Below are 25,491 nucleotides of genomic sequence, written 5' to 3'. Positions count from 1 at the left end.
AAGGAAGGAAGGAAGGAAGGAAGGAAGGAAGGAAGGAAGGAAGGAAGGAAGGAAGGAAAGAAGGAAGGGAGGAAGGGCGGAAGGAAGGAAGGAAAAGAAAAGAAAAAGAAAGATCCATGGGATTGAAAACCACTAATTTCCAAATCCTAATGGAAAATCACCAGAGGTTTTTGAGCAAGGGAGTTATTTAATTAAATCAGCATTTTAGGAAGATAAATCTGACAAGATAAACTGTAGAGAAGCCAGGAAACAGGGAGAAAATGTAAAAGATTATGGCAAAATTTCAGACTTAAATTAACATAGGTCCCAGGAAATAGTAGGGGTCAAAAGAGAGAGTGATCAAGCAAAAATGGCTTCACGGATTGACATGCGCATAAAAGACTGACGATATCCGATATTCGTAAGGTCTCCTGGATCATCTCTCTTTATTAGAGGCAAAATCCCAAAACAAGACCACCAGGGGCCTCTATCTTTAGGAAGGTGTTCTACTGTTTAATAGATTTCCATAAATGTATATTTTAGATCTTTTGAGAAATTATATGTCTCCCCTAACAGATTTGTTTTGAAAGATGTTCATTATGGAACTGATTTATAGAAACCAAGCAGGTTGTTTACCATTAAACCTACCTATGCATCTGGTACCATCCGGAGAGGTGTAAAAACCGGGGGGACATTTGCAAAAGTAACTGCTGACTGTGTTTGTACATTCACCCCCATCGCAGATTCCAGGAATGGTGCTGCATTCATCAATATCTAGAACATAAAGAAGAATTTCGGTATTTGTAGAACACAGTATAAAACTGTCATTTTGAGGAGTCAGATGTAACAGTCAAATCACGTTCCCAGAAACAGTGGTCTTTACAAAATAAAAGTTGCATATAAAATAGTGGATTCAAAAAGTGGGTGCTTCTTTTCTCAACACAGACTTATCCAAGGAATTTACTAAATTCAAATGATTAGAGCAAAAAAAAAAGAAACTCCCCTTTAAAATCTAAAACTGTGTACTGTTGTTTTACCAAGTAACTAAAGTATGCTAATATTCCTATTTGTTTTAAAATTGTTTTCCCTGCTGTCTCCGTGGTTTGCATTAAGGTCCATTTCTATTTACTCTATATTCTGCATCAGTTTCTGTATTTCCTTTCAATCTGATTTCCACAAAGCAGATACCGAAATCCTAGAGAAGACCACGTGGCCTGAGTGCTGACCAAGACTTGGCCTAGTTGGTGTTCCTGGGGGCAGTCAAACTGCCATTATGATAGTTTTCTGTAGGTTTGGACAGTGAATCGTGGTAGGCACTGGGATGCTCCACCCAGATTCTGTCAAGGGAGGACTTGCTGTCCCAGAACTGGAGGTGCCTCTGGCTCACATCTCCTTCTGGGACCACCTGAGCTGCAGAGAGACACCTCACCCAAGGCTATACTTTCCCAGGAGCCCAAACCCAATGACTGATTATGGATGAGAGGTAATGGTCCATTCCTCTCTCCACAATGCGGACAACTCTGAAAACCACTCCAACTCCCCAACTGCCTTTGGAGTCAGCTGAGGCCACTGGTCCCTTCTAAGGAAGCAATAAAAGTCCCTTAGGAAAACTCTGACCATTTCCTTCAAGGGCTGCTTTTGAAGAGCCAGAATTGTACACTGACAGTTGTCAGTAGATGTGACACCATGAAGGAAGAGAACAAATTAAGGATTTCCTGCTTACGCTAACAGTGAACTTAGGGCACAGAGCATCTGCATGGCCACGTTGCACTAAGCCAGGGAGAGGTGCAGTTTGACCCCAATCTCCCCAGAGTATTGCAATGGCCAGACTAACACCCTTGGACTCGGAAGGCCTTAACATTTAAAAATAAGAACATATTTCTCCAGCTTAAGTACTGCTCTTCACTTACAAAACATAGTTCTAAGTGGACTGGATTTAAGTATCTTCTAACTCAAGTTCACCCAGTTAGTTAGAAAGGCAGCAGTGACATTGTTTACATGCAGTTTAACCATTTTAAAGGCAAAATCCCCATTGTTTTATGCTAGGTTAGAGGCTAAACCAAACAATATTTCACTGCTTATATTAGAGTTAGTGCTAACATAAACAGCATTGTCATTGTGAAGTCATGTAATGGTAAAGGTGCATATTTTATTCCCACAGATATAAATTTCACTGGAGTCAGTGAAAGTCAGGCAGAGATACAGCCAAGGACAGAGCCTAAGGTTCTAGAACTGGCATAACATCTAAAGGCACATTTTAAGACAGTTCTTTAACATTGATCTTTCTGGATTTAACAGCCTCATACTACTTAAAACCAACAAAAGCCATACAAGTATATCAAAGAACCTGGAGGATTCAACACTTCACGTAAAGATAGAGGAGGATATAACCATAACACAAAGGTATTAAGAAGAATGTATCTTTCTCAAAGTGTCCCTAACAGTTATGTCTAAGTCATATAACACCTATCAAAGATCCTGTGAGGAGATAGTGTCCATTAAAAGAAATATTTCTCTACCTGTTAGTATAAATGATTGCTACATTCTTGTAAAGCCACTTAATATCCAAAGAAGTTATTTAAGTGACAGTATATATCACAAAAAAAGTTATTAAAAAATCAAAATTATCTTTGGCAGGATGAAGGAAAGATCCTCTTTCACATACTAGTTAGGTTAGATTTGGACCCTTTACTGACTATTATGACAACAATAATAATGAGTTAATGTATATCAAGTGCCAGGCATTGTCTAAATGCTTGCGGTCTGTCAACTCATCTAATCCTCACTGTAGAGGTATGGTCGTAGGACCTCGTTTCTGTAATTCTGGTGCCGAGGAGGCCTTCAGAAAACTGGCAAAAGTAAAACCTGAAATAAGAGCAAAGAGGTTCATTTATAAAGTGATGTTAAACCCAAGTCTCCAACTGCCAGGGGCTGGGCAGGGGGCAGGGGGCAGGGAGCAGGATTTCCACTCAGGTGCATGGTCTCAAAGGTCAGCAGGATAGGAAATACACCATAGTTTGCATCTCCCTAATTTTCACACAGATCAAGATAAAACTACCAGGCCATGTTTTTCAATTTAAGGGATCTTAAATGGCTCTGAATTCCCTTCAGTGTCCTCTCCTCAGGAAAATGTCCTTTTCCTTCACGTGTCTAGTGCTTTTCAGCTTTCCTGGACTACCTTCCGTCTCAGTCCCATTGCTTTGCAGTAATGGAAGCAGTTCCGATTTTATGACCAGGCTGTGGTGGAAGCCCCTGACAGTAAAAGGCTGGAATAAAGCATTTGAATTGGAATCACTTATACTCTAAAACTCATTCATACTAATTTATTATTCCTCCAGGCTCTTACCACTCTTTGTTTATCTCCTTTTAATAGCATTTCAGGGATCCCAAGTAGGAGAGACTCTGAGACTGGTGGCTTTCTGTTTCTGTAAGCCAGTCTGTATCAAATGCCAGCCATAAAAGTAAATCACTTTCAGGGGCCTGGTGGGGAGCGAGGCTTGGCTGGAAAGAGCTACTTCTGTGCTCTAGACAACCCCTCCCCCCATTTCCTTGGGGCAGGAGGGAGGAGAGGCAGAGCTGCTGGGAAGTAACTATCCCTTGGTAGTTGCCTGCGGCCTCACTGGCTTCTTGCTATGAGTCTGAGAAGGAGCAAAAATGGTAGGTTCCTTCCCTCCTGATTTGCTGCCCCCATTCTTTGTTCTTGGTCTTTCTTCTCATCCCCCCATCTCATCTGCTTTCCCAGGGCATTCTTCTGGTCCCTTGGCCATTTCCCTATCCTGGGACAACTCTAGCAGGAGGGAAGGAAGGAGTGTGTGTGTGTGTGTGTGCGTGTGTGTATGTTGGGGGCGGGGACGGGGAGGGGTGCAAATGGAATGAAGCTTAGTCCTGGTTCTGGAACAGGCATCACTGGGACACTCAGCTGTCCAGGAGCTCCATCCATGGACATCCATCATCAGTGAGAAATGGGGAAAACTAGTTAACCCTTTGTGGACTGTCTAGATTATTAACAGAGTGAGAGAAAAAAAAAACAAACTAAAAATTGTGGCAGCTGTTTAAAAGCAATATGTGACATTCATAACTATGAATGCCAACAAGCCTCTGAGATGAACTTCATAACACACACAAAATCCAGTCACACCACATATGCCAGCTTGCATGGTTTCTTATTCATGCAGCACCAGCAATCTGATTACAATTGGAAAATAATGAGAAATGTGCAGATGGAGTCTGGATTGCAGAACTGGAAAGAATCCCCAGATATCATCTTGTTCAACCTCCTCCTTTGAAAGTTGAAATAACTCAGAGCTGGTAACCGACTTGTCCAAGATCATACAGAGGATGAAAGACATTACCAGGACTAGGGCCAGGTCTACCTTAGTCCCAGAGCTTTTATACCTCTACTACGGAGATTTTGTTCAACAACTGTACAGGGAGTCAGTGACCTTGAGCGGTGAGAGTCAAGGGCCTGTAACCAATCACACAGAATGGAGCTCCACCTATGGCAATGGGTTAAGTAGCCCCAGGAATTCTCTTTGGAGCCTGAGAAGATAAGAACCCCTAACAGCAAGTAGCCATCAGATAAATATGCCATTATTTTAGGAAGCGAAATCTTCAGTTTTTGGCTCACATATTAGGAAGTGCACAAACTTAAGAGCTATATTTTTTAAAAATCCTTTGCATCGTGCAGTGCTGTTATAATTGTTAAAGGCTGGCCTGGTGAAAATCTAAATCACAAAATATTAGTGGTTAATTAGGAATCCAAGGGACTTTTGCCAGAAATAAAACTTAATCCTTTAATTATACTTTTTTATTTCTTAATTTCCTTCCACAGTAACCTATGCAAATATGGACTTGTTTTCCAAAAAGAGAAGGCTCATGTGTTCTCTTTCAGTGTGTACGCTCTAGATTCAATAGAAAAATCAACAACAAAGGTGGGCATGAACTCTGTTTCCCTTTTCCTCAAATCACAGCTATAAATTTCAATCTTTTTCTTCTTTAATTTATGAAAGTTTAATAATTATTATTTAATCACTTCAGCTTGTTAGTTAACAGATCAAATGTACCTAAATTGTATGTGTTGATATAAAACTTGGTACATGACTTTTTTTTTAAGTTTTGGGAGGAGAATATTTTAAGAAGAGGGAATTCTGCAAAAGAAAGATCTCAAGAAAAGATGCTTTCATCATCACAAAGGGAGTGAGGGTTAGCATCTTGCAAAGTGATAAAACCAATATTGGATTGAATTTTTTTAAAAAATTACTGTGGGCTTCCAGGTACCTAGTTCCTTCCTCTCCAGGTAAAGAGGAAGAGATACATTTAAAAAGCCACTCAAAGCGATAACAAAGGTGTTGGAACAATTTTTAGAAGAGCGCAGAATCTCATCGTGGCCTGACCATCAGCCTAGGGCACATAGATGGTCTCTTCATCCTTTCAGTGAAATGGCCCAGATTTTCTGGAATTTCTCCTATTGACCTTCTGGGGACCATCCTGTGCCCAGAGTTATGCCATTCCCACAGTGAAGCGCTGGAGCGGGAGAAGAGCAGGGTTGTTGGAGGGGATCCAGCTCACCATGTGTCTTCGGAGGACTTTCCAATTACTTTCCTGCCTGAGTAAGACAGGTCAACAATGCCCATACCAGCCTCCAGGCCAGACAAAGTACATGCAATACAAATAGGATATTCTCTTCCAATATCAATTTTGCATAAAAATAAAATAAAAAGGAAAGGGAAAAAGCCATTATCTGAATTTAATGTAACAGTAGATGGCAAAGGAAGGAAAAAAGATCTAGTCAAAGTATTCTGTTTCTATCTTGCTACTGACTTCAATAGATAGTTGGAAAAAAACACATTTGTGGAAAAAGATTAAGTAATTCTCAGACTGAACCATAATAGGTTTCTTAGCCTTAATAAAAGGATTTTAAATCATTTTTCCTTCAGTCTGAATATTAAATCTGTATGTCTTATGTCTAGTTCATAACCATAGAAGGTAATCAATCATGAATGATATATTAACTGACTGGTTCGAATGAAAGGTAAGAGATTCAGGAAAACAATTCTAGTCCAGGATGGGAGCTGTCATAATTCCAGAAAGTAAAACATAGACTGGACAAGTCAGATGAACCATGTTGCCCTAAATCTTAAAGCTGACTCTGTCTCTTGAAGCCGAATATATTAAAAGCTGAGAAAGCCTAAAAATGTAAGATATAACCCATTGTTGATGTGGTTTTTGCATGCGATAAACCTTAATAGCTTTATTAGTGTCATAAAAACATAGGTATAATAGTACCTGAAATCTATACCTTAATAATTTAAATATTTTGAAATATTAGGAAATGTAGTTGTTAAAGGAGAGGTAATGGCTTACATCTAGGAAAGTAGACAGTATAATATGATACAATGAGAGCTAGAGTGTGAATAAAAAAAGTAAATTTTAGTACTATCTGAATGACCTCAAATAGGCACTTAACATACCCAAGATACAGTTCCTTAATTTATAATATGAAAGGGTGGAACTAGGTAATTCCTCGCCCTTTCCATATTAACTTTCTCTGCTTCTAACTTGATCCACAATAAAACTTCTAAAACATATTGGCCTATAGAGAGGCAATTTTATTGTTTTTTTTTTTTAAACTTAACAATGTTTTTGAGAAGCCCCACGTCTTTAGAAAACTTCATTTTTCACAGCTACCACAACTATTTATAGCATGTTCAAGAATATATCATCATAAATTCTGTGATGATGAATAACTGAAAATAACTCTAACCCATAAAGATAATTCTACCAGAGTTAGATTACACAGTTTTAGGGCAAGTAGATATTAAACTTATGTGTAATTTATGAATTGCACCTCAAATTTAAAGCTGTCTTTCACGTGTGTGATATACCGTGGCTCTCAACAAAAAAAGATTAATGATGCCAGGCCAGATAAATGCCTTGGAACGAACTATTTCTCATTGCTAGGGTTTAGGAGTACACATACAACAGTAACTGCTGTCAACAAAAGTGCATGAATCTAAATGAACCCTCATATCACACCAGGCAGAGTGAGTTGAGAATGAAGGTAAACGTTTTCTCTGCTAAGCTTGATCAGAGATGTAGCCTTAAGAATGCTGTCACATTATTGTCAGATATCACATATATAAGGTATATGCACTCACCAAAGAAAAGAGAGTTCAACGCTGCCTACCTATTTCCTGGATGTCTCCCTCTCATGAAAAAAAGCATTTATTACACTTGGAAGCCAGGCCTCTTTTTGGCAAACAGCAGTAGTGGTGAATATGAACACATTCTCTGTATATACATTTTTAGAACCTCAATCTATAAACTAAATGTAAATAAATCAATTTACCTCATTATTTTTGTTTGATTAGCATTAAAAGGTTTTCATTTGATAGGCAGAAAAGAAAATCCTAAACTTGGACTTGGAGAATTAATATGAGTTAATAGAGCTCTTTAAAAAATCAAACACACATTTTTAACTAGAAAAACATCAAAATATGTTATTCTGAATGATAGGTAATGATCAAATTTAAAATCATATCTCTAGGACTATGCAAAAACATGTCTTGAACATTTAAACCCAAATATTGGTTCAAAAATATTTCATGTTTTAATATTTAATTTGATTCAGATGGATCTCTTATTTTGAGTCTATAAAAGTGGAAAAAGCTGCAGGGTTTTTCTGGTTCAATAGCACAAAGGCATATTATTCCTGGTAAGAATATTATATTTATACATTTACAGAAATGACAAAGACAGAGGATTTAGGAACAATTTGCAAAAAGTCTGGTCACTGATTGGGTTTTGCCTGCCCCTCCACCCCTTAACTGCAGAGCATGATATTTCTTACCTTCACATTTTTGTGACACTTCATTAAATTTGTGTCCAGCAGGGCATTTGCACTCAAAAGACCCAACAGTATTAATGCAATTTCCTCCTTGACAGAGCCCAGGGATGGCCTGGCATTCATCCACATCTGTCAGATTTTAGAAGAGAGAAAGAAGGAGGAAGGGAGGGAGGGAGGGAGGAAGAGAGGGAGGGACTTGTAGTCACAGAGAAGAGATAGGTGGAGGTGGTTACCAGATGCATATATAAAATTCGTTGATGCATATAAAATATTCTTATAATGGTCTATAAGAAGTTATAAGCATTCTTTATTTTCTCATCTTCTACCTTCTCTCATGTCAAGGAGAATATTTGTACTAACTTTTATTATGGGTTTTATTATGCATGCTGCAAAGTACAACTATACAATAAAAAAAAGGTTGACAGTAGTAACTAGAGTTATTCTAGAAACCCTTACAATCAAAATGCAACGTATTTCTATAACGAAATTGCCTTTGAGTTGTAATGAATAATTCAGTTAAAACAAAATTTACTGAAATAAGATCAGACTACACAAGACAGCTAATGTTTTTGTACAAATGAAATGAAAAATAGTCACCTTACATCCTGTAGAATTGTCTTGCCCAGTGAAAATTAAACAACCTAGCAAATTAGTCCAAGAAGTAAGAGAGATCCCCAGATGATGGTACCTTGCTGGCAGAGCAGCTGCTAGAGCGGATCTTTCAAAGTCAGATCATGTCCTCCTCACCTTAAAACTCAAGTCCACATTAAGTCCCAGAAGATTCTACCTGACCCTTCTACTTTTTGACCTCATCTCCTACCTCCTCCCTCTCTCCCTCCCTATCCACACTGGTTCCTTGCCTTTCCTCAAATACAGCAAGGATGCACCTATCTCGGGGCTTTGTGGTGGCAGCTCTTCTGCCTGGACTATTCTTCCTCTATACCACTGTGTGGTTCATGTTGTCCCATCCATCAGGTCTCTGCTCGAAAGGCACTTTAGAAGTTGACCTTTCCCTGACCAGCCTAATAGCAAGACCCATCCCCTGTCATTCACCACCCTTCTTATTACTTGGCTTATTTTTCTCCATAGTAGGAATCAAGTGACTTAAATATGTTTGCTTTCTTTTGATTTATAAGTTGATGGTCTTCAATACAAACATCAAGAGAACAGTTTTTTATTTTGTCCATTCTGTTCACTGCTGTATCCTCAGAACCCAAGGAATAAATATGGAACTCCAAATACGAACCTTCTGGGAACAAACGTAATCATTACAGGCTCATTATGTTCAGTTAGAAAGATCGTGAAAGTTCATGTACATTCTCTCCACCTCTTTATCCACAACATACAAAAGTCTGGTTTAATAAAGATCCCAGGAGGGTAGTCTAACTTTTCTTCTACTGCTTTGGGTATTTTTTTAGAAATCTGGAAGCCTAGTATACTCTTTAGTTTGAGTCTTCATTGTGTGAAGCAAGACAGCAATCACAATTGTATACAATTGTAAGATCTCTAAAAACCTACATTCTTTTTTATATTCTTTTACTACAAATTTTTAAAAATTAGACATTTATACTTTTTAAAATTCAAAACCTGCATTCTTAAGAAAAGTTGGCACACAGGAAAGGGGGGTACTAAAGGAACAGCAATTTATACTTCAATAAATTCCACTTCTGATAAACACTGTTGGTGCTGACTCCTGGCTTCTATGTACAACATACAACTGCTACGTATGAACTTTGACTGGCAACTGGACACTCAAAATTTGGCTCTCTGGTCACTGTTAGTGAGTTCATGGGTATTAGCTGACTTCAGAACACCAAGACCAAGAATTTCTTCAAAATTCACTAGGACTTTCTAAGGATGAAAAAATAAAAGTGTCACTTACTATTTTAAATAGAATGTCCTAGCCCACAAATGAATAACTGTATGTGAAATATAATTAGATTATGTTTTAGAGCCAATCTCGATTTTTTCTTAGACCAGAATTTTCCATTCAATTGATATGTTGAAAATGTTTATTAAGATGTCATTTGAAATTAAGATTGTACATATAAGTAAAACTAGATAGTCTGGTCGATCATAATTTTTGGCCAAGAGGAAATAGACATTAAGGCATTCTCTGCTGGCCATTCATTCTAAAAATAAAGACAGAATAGGCTCCTTTATGAACTCATTTACCCACAGCCCCTTCTATCTGGCCCTCGGACTGAAAATACCGGCAAGAAGACAAAGCCCCAAGCTGATAACAGAATCTGTCAGGAAAAAAAAAATGAAGCATTTCATTTTCAAAGTGGCGATGCAATTACCATTTTGATTCCATGGGTTTTCACAAATTTTCTTATAAAAAAACTTTTCTTGGATGTTGAATAGCAGAGTCAGAAAGTGACAGAAAGAAAATACTTGAAAAGTCCAGATTGTCTGAAATGAATAGCTTTTTTTTTTTCCCTTTCTTTCATTCTCTCTCCTCCAACTATCTTAACGCCTCAGCCTCTGACAATGAATGACTCATGGACTGGCAGCTGGGCACTCAACATCTGGCTCTCTGGTCACTGTCAGTGAGTTCATGGGTATTAGCTGACTTCAGAACACCAAGACCAAGAATTTCTTCAAACTTCACTAGGACTTTCTAAGGACGAAAAAATAAGATGGCACTAAAGGGGGACTAAATTTACTCTTTATTTTATAAAATCGTACAATCAACTCCTTCGTAATTCTAAGGTTTCAGTGACTTCTTGCTGCTCCTGATGTCCAGGATACATTCAAAGTTGCGTAGTAGTTGTATGTTGTACATAGAAGCCAAAGGTCAGCACCAACAGTGTTTATCAGAAGTGGAATTTATTGAAGTATAATAAAATAGAGCCCCCACAGAACTATGTGATTAAGCTCAAGTTCTGTTTTACTGCATATTATCCTTAGAATTAACATATAGAACAAAACTAAACTGGGATCTATTTGCCTCAGAAAAGCATACCTTGAATTTTCTGAAAACACTGTGACTTGCTAAAAAAGCACCGAAGATGTCTAAAGGAAACAGATACAGCCTGGGAGTTTTCAATCCCATCAGTTTAGTGCAGAGCTGCCTCTGTTCACTTCCTCCTGTTTCCTGCCAGACATCCAGACAATAAAAGAATTTGTACAGCTGGAAGAACAGGAGTAAAAGCCAAAAACAGAGTAAAGGCTTCTATGGGAGGCAGGAGAAGAGGCAAGCAGGCTACATCTGGGGATATTTAAAACTGTGAAACAAATCCTAATTTATTTTTGACTTGTAAAAAAAAAAAGCATAATGTAGCATGTAAAATGGAGAGAGGAACAATTTTCTACAGGTCAGCTAAGTACAACCCATGAAACGGAGAAACTCCAATGATGTCAAATGAAGTGGGGGAAAATCAAGAAAAACAAACTACCCTGTTCACGAATTTTGCTTTGTGTTTATATACAGTATTGCTATAATGTGCAGCATGGCTGTAAACAGAATCATAGCGCCTCATGGAAACACCTCCGAGGTCGGAAGGAGAAACTGCTGGCAAGGAAAAATCCAGGGAGACCAGCTGCTTTCTCCTGAACCGTGCTTCTAATGTCTAAGTTGGATATCATGCCGTCAGCAAAATCGTGAAGTTATGTCTCTGATGCTGCTTTTCTCTTCTCTCCAACTCCGTTGGAGAATGGCTCTCCAGAGCAAATAAGATGAATCCATTAACAACTCCATCAGCGTGGGGTTTACCTTGACAAGCTCCCGTGCGGATATTTGGAATGAAGCCTCGGCGACAGGGGTGGGGCTGGGCAGGGCACATCTCACAAGGGTGGCCCCAGGCTCGGCCCACTGTGGCACAGCAGAGAGTTTTTGTGCAGACAATCCCGCTTAGCTGTCCCTGGCACATCTGGTTGCTGACCACAGTAAAACATGGGCCTGTCCTGTAATCTGAAAATAAAGGAGAATTCCATGAAAGTCCAGAAAAGCAAGAACCACCACACAGAGAAACAGCTGTGCTTCATCTTGGTTAACTACAAATTGAGAAACGGTCTTCAGGAAGAGAGCCACACATCACTGACTCCATCTGAAGCCTCGAGAGATCAGTCTACCTCTGAATCCCATTTTCCTCACCTGCAAAATGGGGATAAAACCACCGGTTCCTATCCATCTGCTGTGAGAACTGGATGAGCTAACATTAAATACAACTATGATGTGTTACACAAATATAATAATATTATTACATTAGAAAACTCACTCTAGAAAACGTATCAGTGCCTACCTACTATGAACCAGCCCCCATGCTTGATGTAGATGCTTTAGTGATGAAGAGGCCAAATCTCTGCCCTCAGAGCTTACAGTCTATTATAACTCATGCTGGAATAAGCAAAGAATTTCAAAACTTTCAGTGAGGCAACTCATGGCACTTTCTTCCTGGGAGTTCCTTGAACAAAATTAATGGTTACCCATTTCTTCTAGATTAGGTCCATCTTATTTCGAATACAAAAACCAAGCAAGTAAACAGAACAACATTTTTTAAATTTAAGCCAGGTAAAAGACATTAGATATTTAATATAAAGAGTAAGGACACTGGTCTGAAATCATTGTAATCCCTGGGCAAAAAAAAAAAAAAAAAAAAGACCATCTCAAAGCAAACAGGGATAAACTAAGTCCACAGGAGAATTTCCGAGTAGTTTCATTGGATATAAGATCTGCCTCCTTTTTTTTTTTTTTCCTGTTGAAGGGAGAAAGTCGATCTGGATTTGACAGCCAACAAATAAAGATTAAGATGTAGTAAGCACAGAAGACCAAAGCCAGGCTGAGAGAAATCGGGGCCATAATACCCATTTCTGTTCTACAGTAGCTTTGACAGATAAGGGGATGCTGGGATGTGGCAAGACTCATTGGCTCCTATCTCCGACCCAACAATGTATGCTTCCTTGTGTCATTTTTGGAAGCACACCAGATACAGATAGAGTGTTTCCTGTGGGTCTAAGGATGAGCTCAATGACCGCAATATGTTCCTTTCATCACTGAGTTCTACAGTTTTACGGAAATCACTGGGTACGCCAATGAAACCACTGGGTTATATTTTCATTTTTATTTTCTTCTTTCTTTCTCTAAGTAGCTAATGGGACATAGGCATGCAATTTACTAAAGACAACTCTTAAGTACAGTACTAGCAAGACTGACCTTACACCTTTGTTCCCCTCAAGTCTCTACATGCTCTGGGCTTAGCCACCTTTCCAGACCGATCTCCTGACACTTTCTCAGTTTATTATTTATCTTTTTACTTTGTTTATGTCTTTTTATACCCTGCTGATTATTTTTATTTTTATATAGTCAAATTCTAGGTATATTTTAATACCCTTCATGATATGCCAGATATATTCAAAATCTGCCATCTTATTCCACAGATACTGAATTCAAAAATTAAATTCTTGAGCCGTTGAATAAAATCTCTGCCTTCATTTCATTATCAATAAAGAAAAAAACCTGTCAGCACCAAGTTTGCAATAAAATTGCTCTTAAATGCAATAAGTACATGGACAAAACGCAATGCTAAACTCATCTTTCTTTCTTTGGCTCAATTTTCCCAAATATCATATATAGACATTTAATAAATACTTCTCTGATATACTATGTTTCTTTTCCCTTTTAATATTTTATCATGTAATTTTCTGATATAAAAATAAATAATTATTTCAGACAACTACAAAATAAAAATAAAGCATAAATAAGAAAATAAAAATCATATGTAATTACATGTAAAGCAATACTTGGTAACATATTGGTTATATTATTTAACATAACTTTACATGCATGCGTATTTTTTTTATCAAAAAATGAGTTGTACTAAATATACAATTTTGCATTCTGCTTTTTCACTTCACATTGCCAAAAGCATTTTCCTGTGTAAAATTAAATGCTGTTCCAAAATATAATTTCGATGGTTGCATAATTTTCCTTCAAATTTAGCATAATTTATTCAATAATTGTCTTACTGTGCGTCATTTAAATTGTTTGCAATTCTTCATTATTACACACAACATTCAGTGTACATTACCAATAAATTCCTTTCACATGAAAAATGTTTAGTCTCATGTAGCAGCCATCAAGATTTTTATGACTATACATATCTTACATCTGAGACTAGAAAAATCACAGCGACATAATTTTTTACTTAAAAAAATAAATGAAACCTTCTATGTTAGGTAAGAAGGAAGAAAATTTTAGAGGGTTTTTTCCCTCTTAAATTTATTGAGACAAGTTCAAATGTTTTAATCAAACAGATTCATGTTGGTGTGCCATTTTTGATCTTTATAAAACATAATAGAACATGAATTTTAATTTAAAATCCACTCTTCAACACTTCTTGGATTTGCTTTTCCTCTTCATTTTGCCAAGATACTCTATGGAATTATTCTACATATGAAGTCTGCAAAGATTCAGGATAGGTGCAAATACGGTGATTTGAGAGTGACACCAACAAAATCGGGGCACAATACAAAATGCTAGGAAAATATGATCCAGTCCTGTCTAACACTGGTTCATGACTTCAGACACACATTCCTCATTGGAAGGTCTTCATAAAAAGAAAAATAACCCTTAAGACTTTTCCAGAGTCAACAACATCTTGCCCTCATTTCAATAAGAAACACATGAAATAGAAATAGTACTTGTTAATTCTGACAATATTCATTGGGCGCCTCTAAAGCCCATAAGGACTCAACTTTATGAAATGTACTAAATGTTTGGCAAATAATTTCAGTATAGATAACAAAATTTATTGACTTAACACATTTTCACTCTAGATCCTTATCACTATGGACAATGAACCAGCTCATTTGACAGTGCTGACTAGTTTGTGGACATAAATGTATTTGTAGAGCCATATTTTCAATAAAAATTATTAATTGCAGAAGGAGAAGAATAATCTGGATGAAACAGAATTGGATCTAAAAATCTCTTGGAAGATAAATGCCCTATTAACGTGTTTTTCAAATGTCATTCTAATTTAGCAGCATGTGTTTTTTGCCCTGTACTTCATTTAGATGGCCAAAGATGCTGTTTTTAGTACCATACTCCAACCACAGAAACGAATCTGCCCACATTCCCAATTCCTTACCAATAATCCAATTATTTACAATTATTCCCAGAACTTACATGATACGGGCTAAATTTACATACTCTCTTCTTTTTCCCCAGATAGTCCCAGCGCTAGATAGGAAATGTGCCTATTTCAATGCTTGGATAATGTCTGACTCATTTCCCCAACGTAAATCATTATTCCTAATGCAACTAAAATATAGTATTAAAAATACTTTCTGTTTGCAAATTGCTCCACAATCACTTCCTTATAAAACCTCCATGAACTAGGGCAACAGGCCAAGCCTTTCCAAAATTAAAAGGCAATTTTACTTGTTTTTAACTGGCTTACTCCAGTATGGCTAGTTCATGGGAAATTCTGCATCTACATGTTCCCATTCTGAGTGGTTAGGCTTGAGTTCCCCAGTCCCCCAAGATTCAGCCTTAAGGCTTGGGATCTAACCAACGTGTGTCTGCAGCCTTCGATCCTCAGTTCATTCCCAGCTATACAGCTCAGAATGCTGTGACATACTCATTATTTCACTTTCGTTTGTAATTGGACTTCACCCTGAAGCAAATGCATCATTCACTACGAATATTCTGTGGTACAATGAATTTTTGTCACTCCTGCCCAGTCACTAAACCACAAACTGCAGGGAAGGCACAAGGATATAATTTTGGGCACTAGACTCTAATTATTTTAAATCCTTTTCATAAAAATTACAAACAAAAGTATGAGATATCAATTTATCCATGACTGAGAGGGTCACAGCATGCTTATTCCTTCCAGGTAGGTTGGCTTGAGACACATTGGTTGGTCTAAGTTCCTAATACGTGGAATTTTAATACAACCTTCTGAGGAAGGAGTTCAGAGAACTTTTAGTCTGATGAAAATCAAAGCAAAGAAGTTCCATGATCATAATCAGTCTCATAATTGCTATTTCTTCTTACTTCAATTATTTTTAACATTAGAACATAACAAAATCACCTAGGGAGGGTTTTGTAAAATATTGAAGTCTGGCCCTCACCCTTGTTCTCCCACAGGCCTCCCCCATGGAATCTGATTCACTAGATGTGGCATGAGGTTGGGGCATCCATATATTACGTAAGCCCCCAAAGTGATTTTACTTTCTAGGGCTCAAAGTTGTAGGTCTCTCTCTATTTCTTTTTTAAGCATTATTGAGGAGTGCTTATTTTCCATTATTATTGGAGGTGTTTGCAAGATAGCTGACTGCTTATCTGAAAGTCTAACCTTAGAAATGTGAGAGATCTCATAAACTGGGATCACTGCCACTCAACATAACCCAGTATCTCTCAATCAGGACCGCCACTCATTAATCGTGGCAAAATAGCATTCATTTCTATAGTGAGGACTGATTACGAGGTACTTTATTGAGTTCTTTATTAATTACACTAACCACAAGCTCACTAAAACAAATAACAAATCAAAATTTAAGAAGGCCAATCACCCATTCCTCTGCTGACTTAATAGTCATGAATTTACATTTGCAAGATCTCTCTTCCCAGTATTAGAAAGCGCACTTATATACATGACTTCACTCTACTACCGTAAACTCCTATTCCAGCTTCCCTGTCCAGTGCTGCAGCTAGTACCTGAGTGAAATTCCAGGGGAATTTCCCAACCAAGATCCAAACACATTGATCAAACTTAGCATCAATAACACCAGAAGTTAACTCTTAATTTCTTATCCCTATCACGGACCACTTTGAAATCCTTCCACAGCTCCTGATTTGATAAAATACAAAGTACTAAGCATTATTAAACTTTAATCAAATCACGCTTCCAGACCTAAATGCCAGCTGAGAGGGCATACAGGGATAGAAGAACAAGATAAATGACACCACAAGGAAACAATCAGAAAACCCAGAATTTGTGATTTTCAAAGACAACTGTCCTGGACTTTTCCAAAAGTAAATGAAACCCCATAGCTGCTCAAAAAAAAAAAACAAAAACAAAAACAAAAACAAAAAACAAAACAAAACAAAAAAACCTTAATTGAATACTGTTTCAAAAAGAGACAATGGGGAAATTTTATATGGGCTGATATGACATGATATTGTGGAATTGTTGTTCTCTTAAATGTGATTATGGTATTGTTATATAAGAGAATGTCTTTATTGTTTAAAGATGTGTCATAATATATGCAACTTAATTTGCAAATGATTCAGCAAAATACACAACAATTATATATACAAATATATACAAAATATATTATTATGTATACATACATAATAATGTGTATTATATGCTATATACTATATAGTACACCAATAATGTATAATATATAAATATATACAAATTATATTATATGTTTATATAAATATACGCATATATACATATGTACATAGAGAGTACTATGTGTGTAAAGTGAAAAATGTAACAAATATGTAGGTAGAAGGTATATGGATATACTTTATATTATTACTTCAACTTTAATGTAGGTTTGAAATTTTTCAGAATAAAAATTCTGAGGAGTGGGAATTCCTTTCTGGGCTACTTTTACTAGACAATATTGCCTCTCACATTTTATTCAAGCTTCGTTTAATTATACAACACATTTAGTTCTATAAAATACTACATGGAAGATTATGAACATTGTCTACATAATGTAATTTAAAGAATATGACCTTTTGACAAAATTTACTAAACTACTGTACGTAAAATATTTATCTTTACGCAACTGTATCTTAATTATAACTAATGTTTTTTTAAAAAGCATTTTAGAAATAAAGCATAAGACTAAATGCAAAATTATTTCTACATTGGTATTTTCAATGACCTTTAATTTCTTTAATTCATCAGTTATAAGTATTAATTGCTATTATAAACTTTAACATAAATATTGTTCAAAACTGCAGAAATATGACTTGTTGTACAACTTTTAATCTAAAATGCATACTAAGCGATTCACCAAAATTCAGGCCATATTTCTGTGGGACCCAATTATGTGTGGCAGCAATTCAACTCCAGAAAATTGTTACCACATTTTATTCTGTTCCATGATGAAGAAAACAGTAAGCAATCTTGTTCAGGGAAGAGCAGGTCTCATTTCTGAATAATCATTTACCTGACATTATTTGTTCCCTCACTGTACATCCTACAAGTCATTACTGATTTTCATTTCCCCCCAAAAGTTATCTCTAAATTACCTTTACTGGAAAAAAAAGAGTGAAAGGTGACCAGAAATCAAATCTAGTTCTGGTGATATATTTACCACCAAGATAATAAAATCATAGAAAGTGTCTTTATTTTTAATGGTTTGCAAATTCCACACTAAAGAACCAGCTGGCTCTGATTTATTCACTTTTAAAATGGCTTGTATGAGTGCCATGTTAAATCAAACGGCAGTTTTACCACAGAGCATCAGCTATTGAACAGCAAGACAAAAACAATAGTATTATATAACAATTTGATTTATTTGTTCTTTCATATTTTCTTCAAAGCCACCAAGTATAAAACATTCTGTCCAATCCAAAAGCAAGATTAACAACATAAAAGTAATGGGCCCTATGATCGATGATATTTGATCAACTCATATATCTTAAAGGTGCCTTGTAATGTTTTATTTCTAAATATAAGTTCTACCAAAAATGAATTAAATTTCTAAAGGATCCTAAATTAAAATTGGAAAATTATTACTATAAATAAGTTTTTTTTTTTAATTTAGTGGATAAAGGCCTATGTCTGTAAATGGGCAATAAAAAAAAAATGATTAGAAATATTCCACTGTAGGTTCCACTAATACGAGATACCTAGAATAGTCAAATTCATAGAGACAGAAAGTAGAATGGTGCTTGCTAGGAGCTTGAGGGAGGAAGAAATGGGAGTTATGGTGTAAAGGGTACAGAGTTTCACTTTGGAAAGATAAAAAAGTTCTGGAGATGGATGGTGGTTGTTTGCACACAATGTAAATGTACTTAATGCCACTGAACCATAAACCTAAAAATAGCCAAAATGGTAAATTTATATGTTAAGTGTATTTTACCACAATAAAAAAGTATCCCACTTTATAAAATAAAATAAAATTAGACATTCTGATTTCAATGATCAGGTTCAACGAGTAAACTTCCCAACTGTAAAATGTAATCAAGGGTTTCTTCATTCAAGAAATATTTATTGCTACTATGTTGTATTTGTGAGCAGCATGTGAGAAAGTCCCTGACCACATGGAGTTTACAATCTAGTGGGGGAGGTAGTAAATAAATAGGTAAATATGTTTAAAGTAATTTTAGATTTGAGAGTGTAATTTAGTTAGCAAATGAAATAAACATGGTGCTGTGATAGAGAGTAACTGGGTATATTTATCTCGGTAAGAATTATCAGGGAAGACTTCTTGGAGGAGGTGACATTTAAATTGAAGCCTAAAGGATGAGCGCAAGCCAGCTGTGCAATGTGAGAGGAAGTGCTTTCCAGGTTTAAGAGACAGCAAGAACAGTGGCTCTGAGCTGGGAGACAGCTGGGCTTCTCTAGTAAAGAGAGAATGCCACTGTGACCAGAGCTTAGAGAGCAAGGGCTAAGGGGCACGCCACGAGGTTGGAATGTTAAACAGGGACTGAATTACACAGCACATTCTAGGCTTTGTAGCCACGGAGAACACTATATGTTATTTATAAAGAGTGCTGCTTAGAGGGCTCAAGAATGGAAATGGGAAGGCTTGCAGAGAGGCTGCTGAAGGATTTGAGGTAAAAGATGGTGATGACTAGACAAAGGTGGTGCTGCAGAAATGAAGAGAAGTTGGCAGGTGGGGGATGCTCAGGGGGTATAGAACCAACAGCACTTAAAGATGGATTGGATGTGAAGGTGAGAGAAACAAGAGACAAGAATGACTCCTGGGTGTCTGGCTGCAGTAGCTCAATACATGGCCAGCGACTTACTGAAAAGCAGAATCTGTGGGAAGATGAGGCTCTAACTTTCAGCGTGAAAGTTCTTCACACTTTCATAATCAAGTACCTAGTACAGGACAAGTGATTTGAATTGATGAGGCTGGCCCTGCATAAAACAATACTGTCTGTAAATCCGGATGCTATCGAAATAAAACAAAACCTATGTGCAATGAAATTATATCTTGGTCTGTATGTTTTAGCTTTTTCACTAAATTTCTTGTTCTTCTTCTCAAGCATTTATCACATTCAGATATTTATACATAAACTTTATGGTTGAAATTCTTACTTCAAACATGTTTGGCCACAGAAACCTGAGTGTTAAGTACACATGGTTCAGACCAACAATATGTGACGGAATCCTGGCATGGTGGGCGGGATTTCCTCCAGAGGAACTGCACTGTTGCTTCTATGAAATGACAGGACGAGGGAATCCAAGACCACTAACGTTCTAGCTGCCAGCCCTAAGTTCATTCTACAGGAAATAGATACATACCACATTCCAGTGATATTATCAACTCTCAGGGATCTGGTGAAAAACTTAAAGCAAGGACAAAAGTTCAGCCATTAACCACAACTGAGAAATGCCTCATATAAATATGGACTTTCTATAATATCAAGACAGATAGATGACAGTGAGATAGTTTAGATACATTGGTTGGGAAGTATTATTTCTAGAATAGGCTTTTTACCAAATATTCATTTGCTTATGGGTATCTGATAAACAGGTTGTTTCTTTCTCTCTCTCTCTCTCTCTCTCTCTCTCTCTCTCTCTCTCTCTCATACACACACACACAAACACAGGTACACGCACACATGCACACACATACACACAGACACACACACCATTGAACTATGCTATGCTAATATACTATCAAGCAGTTCTCAAGATAACCTTCCTATTCTCAGAATTTTTCTTTGGAAGAAAATGTCTTGATGAATGAAAAATTCCTGAGACTATTTCCAGCTCAGGGTGTGGTGCTGAACTCAACTGAAGAAAGACAAGTCAGAAAAAAGTACAAGAATTACTCAGAATACATGAGTGAACCGTGCAAAAAAAAAAGGCACAGAAGTTAAGGGGATGGGAGAAGCAGTGGTATCAAAACCCAGTCATAAATGTCTAATTAATCAACAAAAAAAAGATTCTTGATAAAAATTCATGCATGATCAGATATCAAAATGTGGCAGAAGAACAATTTTCTGAGACCAAAGACTAAAAGCATTAGAACTTCAACACTGCATTTCTGCTATTATTTTATGGTCATCTATCTTTAAGATGAACCACATGAACTGAGAGTGTGTCACTACCTGGACAATCACAGTGGCTTCTCACCACCTTCACTAGTTACATACAGGTTTTGATGTTCTGGAACATTTATATGTTTTGTAGGCGACAACTGTTGTACAGCATAGAATAGCAATTACACAAACATGCGCCATGCTCTTTGGAAGCGATAATTGTGTCTCAGACATTCCAGGTTAATGATCCAAAGAGCTAAATATTAATACTGCAGTATACAGGCAGATAGGTCAATCTAGTTTTAATTAAGTTTTGCCTCTGCAGCCAGTGAAAGAATGGCACACAGCACAGAAATTTCTATTCTATAGAACTAGAAAAAAATTCTAAAGTTGCTCCCGAGACTATGAGGTCTACAACTATTAAATCATGTGCTATCTGAACATTAAAGAGGCACTATGTTATATTGTTCCCTCTTACCACTTACTAAAGATTTACATCAACTTGGCCAGACACTGGGGTTTCATCTGAGGCAGCTAGTTAGATACGTGCGGAAAGTACATATGGTTAGGAAATAATAAGAGACAGCATTAAAAGTGGTTTAACATGCCCCAAGAGGCAAGCCGAACACCACAATTTTCTCCAACTGTGGAAGAAAAAACAACTTGAGCCAGATTCTGGCTCTCTGGATGTATGAACAGGTCTGCATTGTATTCCCTTGGATATTTATGAAGCACGTTAACGATAATTAAAATTGAATTTCCAAGCCTTTAAGGGTAAAAGTTAGCAATATAATATCAACGACCTTGGAGAGTGTTATAATTCAATCTACATCATATTCGCCATCCTGGGATTTAACTACCGATATTCAAAATTCACAACTTCTGCATGAAGCAAGTGTTCTTAGGCTCTATGCTTGTGCAATTACCTTCTACTCGAATGTATGTTTCATTTTCTGCAGTAGTTCTGTGGCTTAAAGGTACTGCTGCTGGGCTATTAGCATTCAGATTTCTCTATTCTGGGGTTCTTAACCCGAAGATCACAGTTAATACTCAGGAGGTCCAAAGGCACCCTGAAATTGTATATAAATCATGGGTACCGGTATAGTAGTTCTGGACATGGTAAAGGACCTGGTATCCGAATGCATCCAAGTGGGGTGATCGCTTGTCCTCTTCCAGACATCTGGAATTGGGATTAAGAAGCACTGGTCTTAATCCTTACAGGCGGCTGGAACTCCAGATGATGTTACCTTGGGAGCTGTGGGCCAGTTGTACTCAAAAATGCACAGAGCAGGCCATTTGCATGGAGTAAAGACAAGACTGCAGGGAGGAGCAAAAACAGGGATGATGTGACTGACTCCAGAGAGAGGCTGAGAGAGCATCTGATTCCTGCTTCCAGCCCTCAAGAAAGCCCTGCTGCACCACTGCCCTGGGGTTCCTGGGACACCCCGGGTTCCTTATGATAAACCTTTTCTGAGCAAGCTAGTTCCATTACTTGCAACCAAGTGGATTTGACCCATTACTTGCAACCAAGTGGATCCTTTTGGATAGAAGAGAGTTCACAGCTTTTCTCAGATCCTTAAAAGTGTTCATTGTTCCAAGAAGGTAATAAGCCTCTACGCTATTTAATAAGAAGTCATTAATAAGAGTTGAGTACTACTTAGATAACTTGTTCAGATTTATCAGTTTTATAAAATATGTAACTGCTCATTCTCAAAGAAAAGTGAAAATATAAAACCCCTCCCAGTTAGTAACACAAGCCCAAACAAAACTACTTCTGCAAGCTATCCTTGTACCTCAGTTGTAACCTAAGAGGGAGCCACATAGAAACAGATAAATTCGCAGGAAAATGATCAAAGACATATAAATGGTAGTTAACTTTCGCCAGCATGCAAAGTTCTAGCTGATTTTCCCAAAAGCAGCAGATGTATACTGCTAGATGCCTCACCTCTTTAGGCAGAACACACACATGGGCAGAACTAACAAGGCAGTTGGCCTAAAATGTCAGGGCCTGCTTTCCAGTCTCAGCTCAGCAACTCATCTGCTGTGCATCTGGAGTCAGATATTCCATCTGCCTGATGGATTTTAAGTGGCTGAGCCATGAACCACTCAGATGGTATGGTGGGCTTTCAGTATGCCTAAGTCAGGACAGCAGCAGCCAGGTTAGGGAGAATAGGTTGTTCTCATTGTCCAAGAACAGCAGTGTATGTGAAGAAATATGTGTCTGATAGGAGCTCATTTTCCTACCAGACTTGCTCCTCCCACACCTCTTATTTTGGTGAAGGGCATCACCGTAGCCCAGATCACTAAGTCTACAAACCTGAGTAGGGGTTTCACAGGAACCCTCACAGCCCATACTGTATCATCTTACCCCACAGGAGTGAACTTAACTTGAGTTGGAACCTAAGACACTTTGTGAAATGGTCCTTACTCAGCTCCATCTCCTGCCATTCCCCTGAGCACACACCCTCTGTAGCAACACTGAGTGAACTGTAGTTCCTCAACTCGTAGAGCTGTTTCCAAATGCATATGTCTTTGCAAATGCTGTTCCCTCTGCCTAGAATGCCCTTCCTTTCCCTATTTTCCAGCAAATTCCTCCTCTGGAAGTCTTCCCTGACCACATTCCTCTTCCTTTCTCTGGGGCACTAATTAAGCTCCACAGTTATCATTGATTTATATGATTTGTCTTCCATCGGACTGTGAGCCTTAAGGATAAATATTGTATCTCATTAAACTTTGATCCTCAGGGTCTACAATAGTTTGTGAGTCCATAATAAGCACTCAAATATTTATGAATGAATGAATGATGATAAATCACCTCTCCGAGTTAGTCTAAATCTATAACCTTTTTCACTATTCTTCCCCTTTGCCCAAGCCATAATTAACTACTTGTGATTTCCTGAATCTATCTCACTTGATGTGAATCCTAAAACTCTGATTATCAAAGTGGCAGTGAGCTGTTACCCTTTGAGTCAGTTTCCTCTACCCTCTGTGGTCTCATGAGGAGTAAATGAAACCATGTATATAAAATACCTACCAGAGTCCCTAGTTCTTCTATCTTCCCCTCCTTCCCACATATACCATGGCTATACATAACTGATGTATTCTGTGATTCTTAAAAACCAATGTCATTGACTCACAGTTTACAGGACACACACCTTTTAATCTGTTCTATAGGGCTGATAGATTTGTTCTAAGTCATCTCTCTTGCTTGTCCTCTTGTGTGAACAATAGTTGGGATTTGCAATATAGAGCAAAGGTAAAGGCTGACAGGCGGATTAGGTTCAAGCCTGGATTCATGAAGCCTTTATTCTGAGCAAGCTGAAAGGCCAATTGACGCCCTCCACGATTTCTTTCCCCTTAGCTACCTTCCATCTAGGAGTGGACACATACCCAGGCCTGGTCAGTAAAATGTAAATGGAGGCCTACAGGGTGGAGAGTGAAGGAAAGCTATTCATTCTCTGATAAAATAAGACACACTCATCTGGATTATCCCCTTGTCCTTTCCCCCTTATAGAAAAATGTGATGCCTGAAAGTCCATTACCCAACTTGCAATCATGAGGACAAAAGTCCCATGCACTAAGGATAGTAACATAGAAAGGAAGAAGATCCTTGATCCTTGATGACATATTGATATCTCCAAATTCATTTGTGACATAAGAAAAATTAACCCTACTTGTTTAAGCCACTGTGGTTGGGTTTTCTATGACTTCATCTAAACTCATTCCTTACTGAGACACCAAGTGCATGGACTTGGTACTCATTTGACATATATGAATGAATGACTCAAGAGTAAAATATTGCATTTCTGGAATTTTTATGTAGCATGTATTTTAACGATTAAAAACATTGAACAAAGCAGATGAAGTGCATAAATAAATTCACTCAAATTCAAAAGAGAATTTCATATATTATTCCTTTGTGAATTCATATTTTAAAAATTAACTAAATTTTCCTTCTTGGCAACTGTTAAGGTATCCAACATTGAAATATGACTAGACTCTGCTAACCTGCCTCTGATGTACACACATTTTTTAAATTAATCAACATGAAAATGATCTTATGCATCATCACCATCAAAAGAGTTAATGCCAGCTCTCATTTGTAAAATGCATTCCATTTTTTAAAATGAGCTCGCTAATACTTCTATTGAAGACTATGTTTCTCTATTCTATTTTCTAAACACTAGAGATATTTTTTAATGTGATGTGCGCCATATACTACCCTTAACTGAAAATAAAGACCACTATCCTCTCCCCTAGATTCCCAAAGGTTATACGTATTTGATTTCTTACCATAATAATCATAAAAATATAAACAAATATAGTGGACATATGGAACTAATGGAATTCTGGAGTTGTTCCAAAACAGTGGCAATTTCAAACTATATGTCAGTAAGAATGTACTGAGAAGAAAGCAAAGAACCATGTAAATGCCAACGAGGTTTATGGGAGGGAGAGACTGGAAGGGGTC

At 37.4% G+C, this 25,491-nt stretch overlaps 1 protein-coding gene across 1 annotated transcript in view; it reads right to left on the bottom strand.

Annotated features, from left to right (window-relative positions):
* The window catches only part of FBN1 (fibrillin 1), a 220,616-nt gene that overhangs the window by 112,854 nt on the left and 82,271 nt on the right, over window positions 1-25,491 (bottom strand). The window contains 3 exon segments of the mRNA XM_015595908.2: window positions 628-753; window positions 7,829-7,954; window positions 11,544-11,741. Coding sequence (XP_015451394.1) covers window positions 628-753; window positions 7,829-7,954; window positions 11,544-11,741 — 450 coding nt within the window.

The sequence above is a fragment of the Pteropus alecto genome, unplaced genomic scaffold (assembly GCF_000325575.1).
Source record: "Pteropus alecto unplaced genomic scaffold, ASM32557v1 scaffold86, whole genome shotgun sequence".
Lineage (NCBI taxonomy): Eukaryota > Metazoa > Chordata > Mammalia > Chiroptera > Pteropodidae > Pteropus > Pteropus alecto.
The sequence above is the reverse complement of the archived record's forward strand: the minus strand, read 5'-3'. Positions and strand labels throughout refer to the sequence as shown.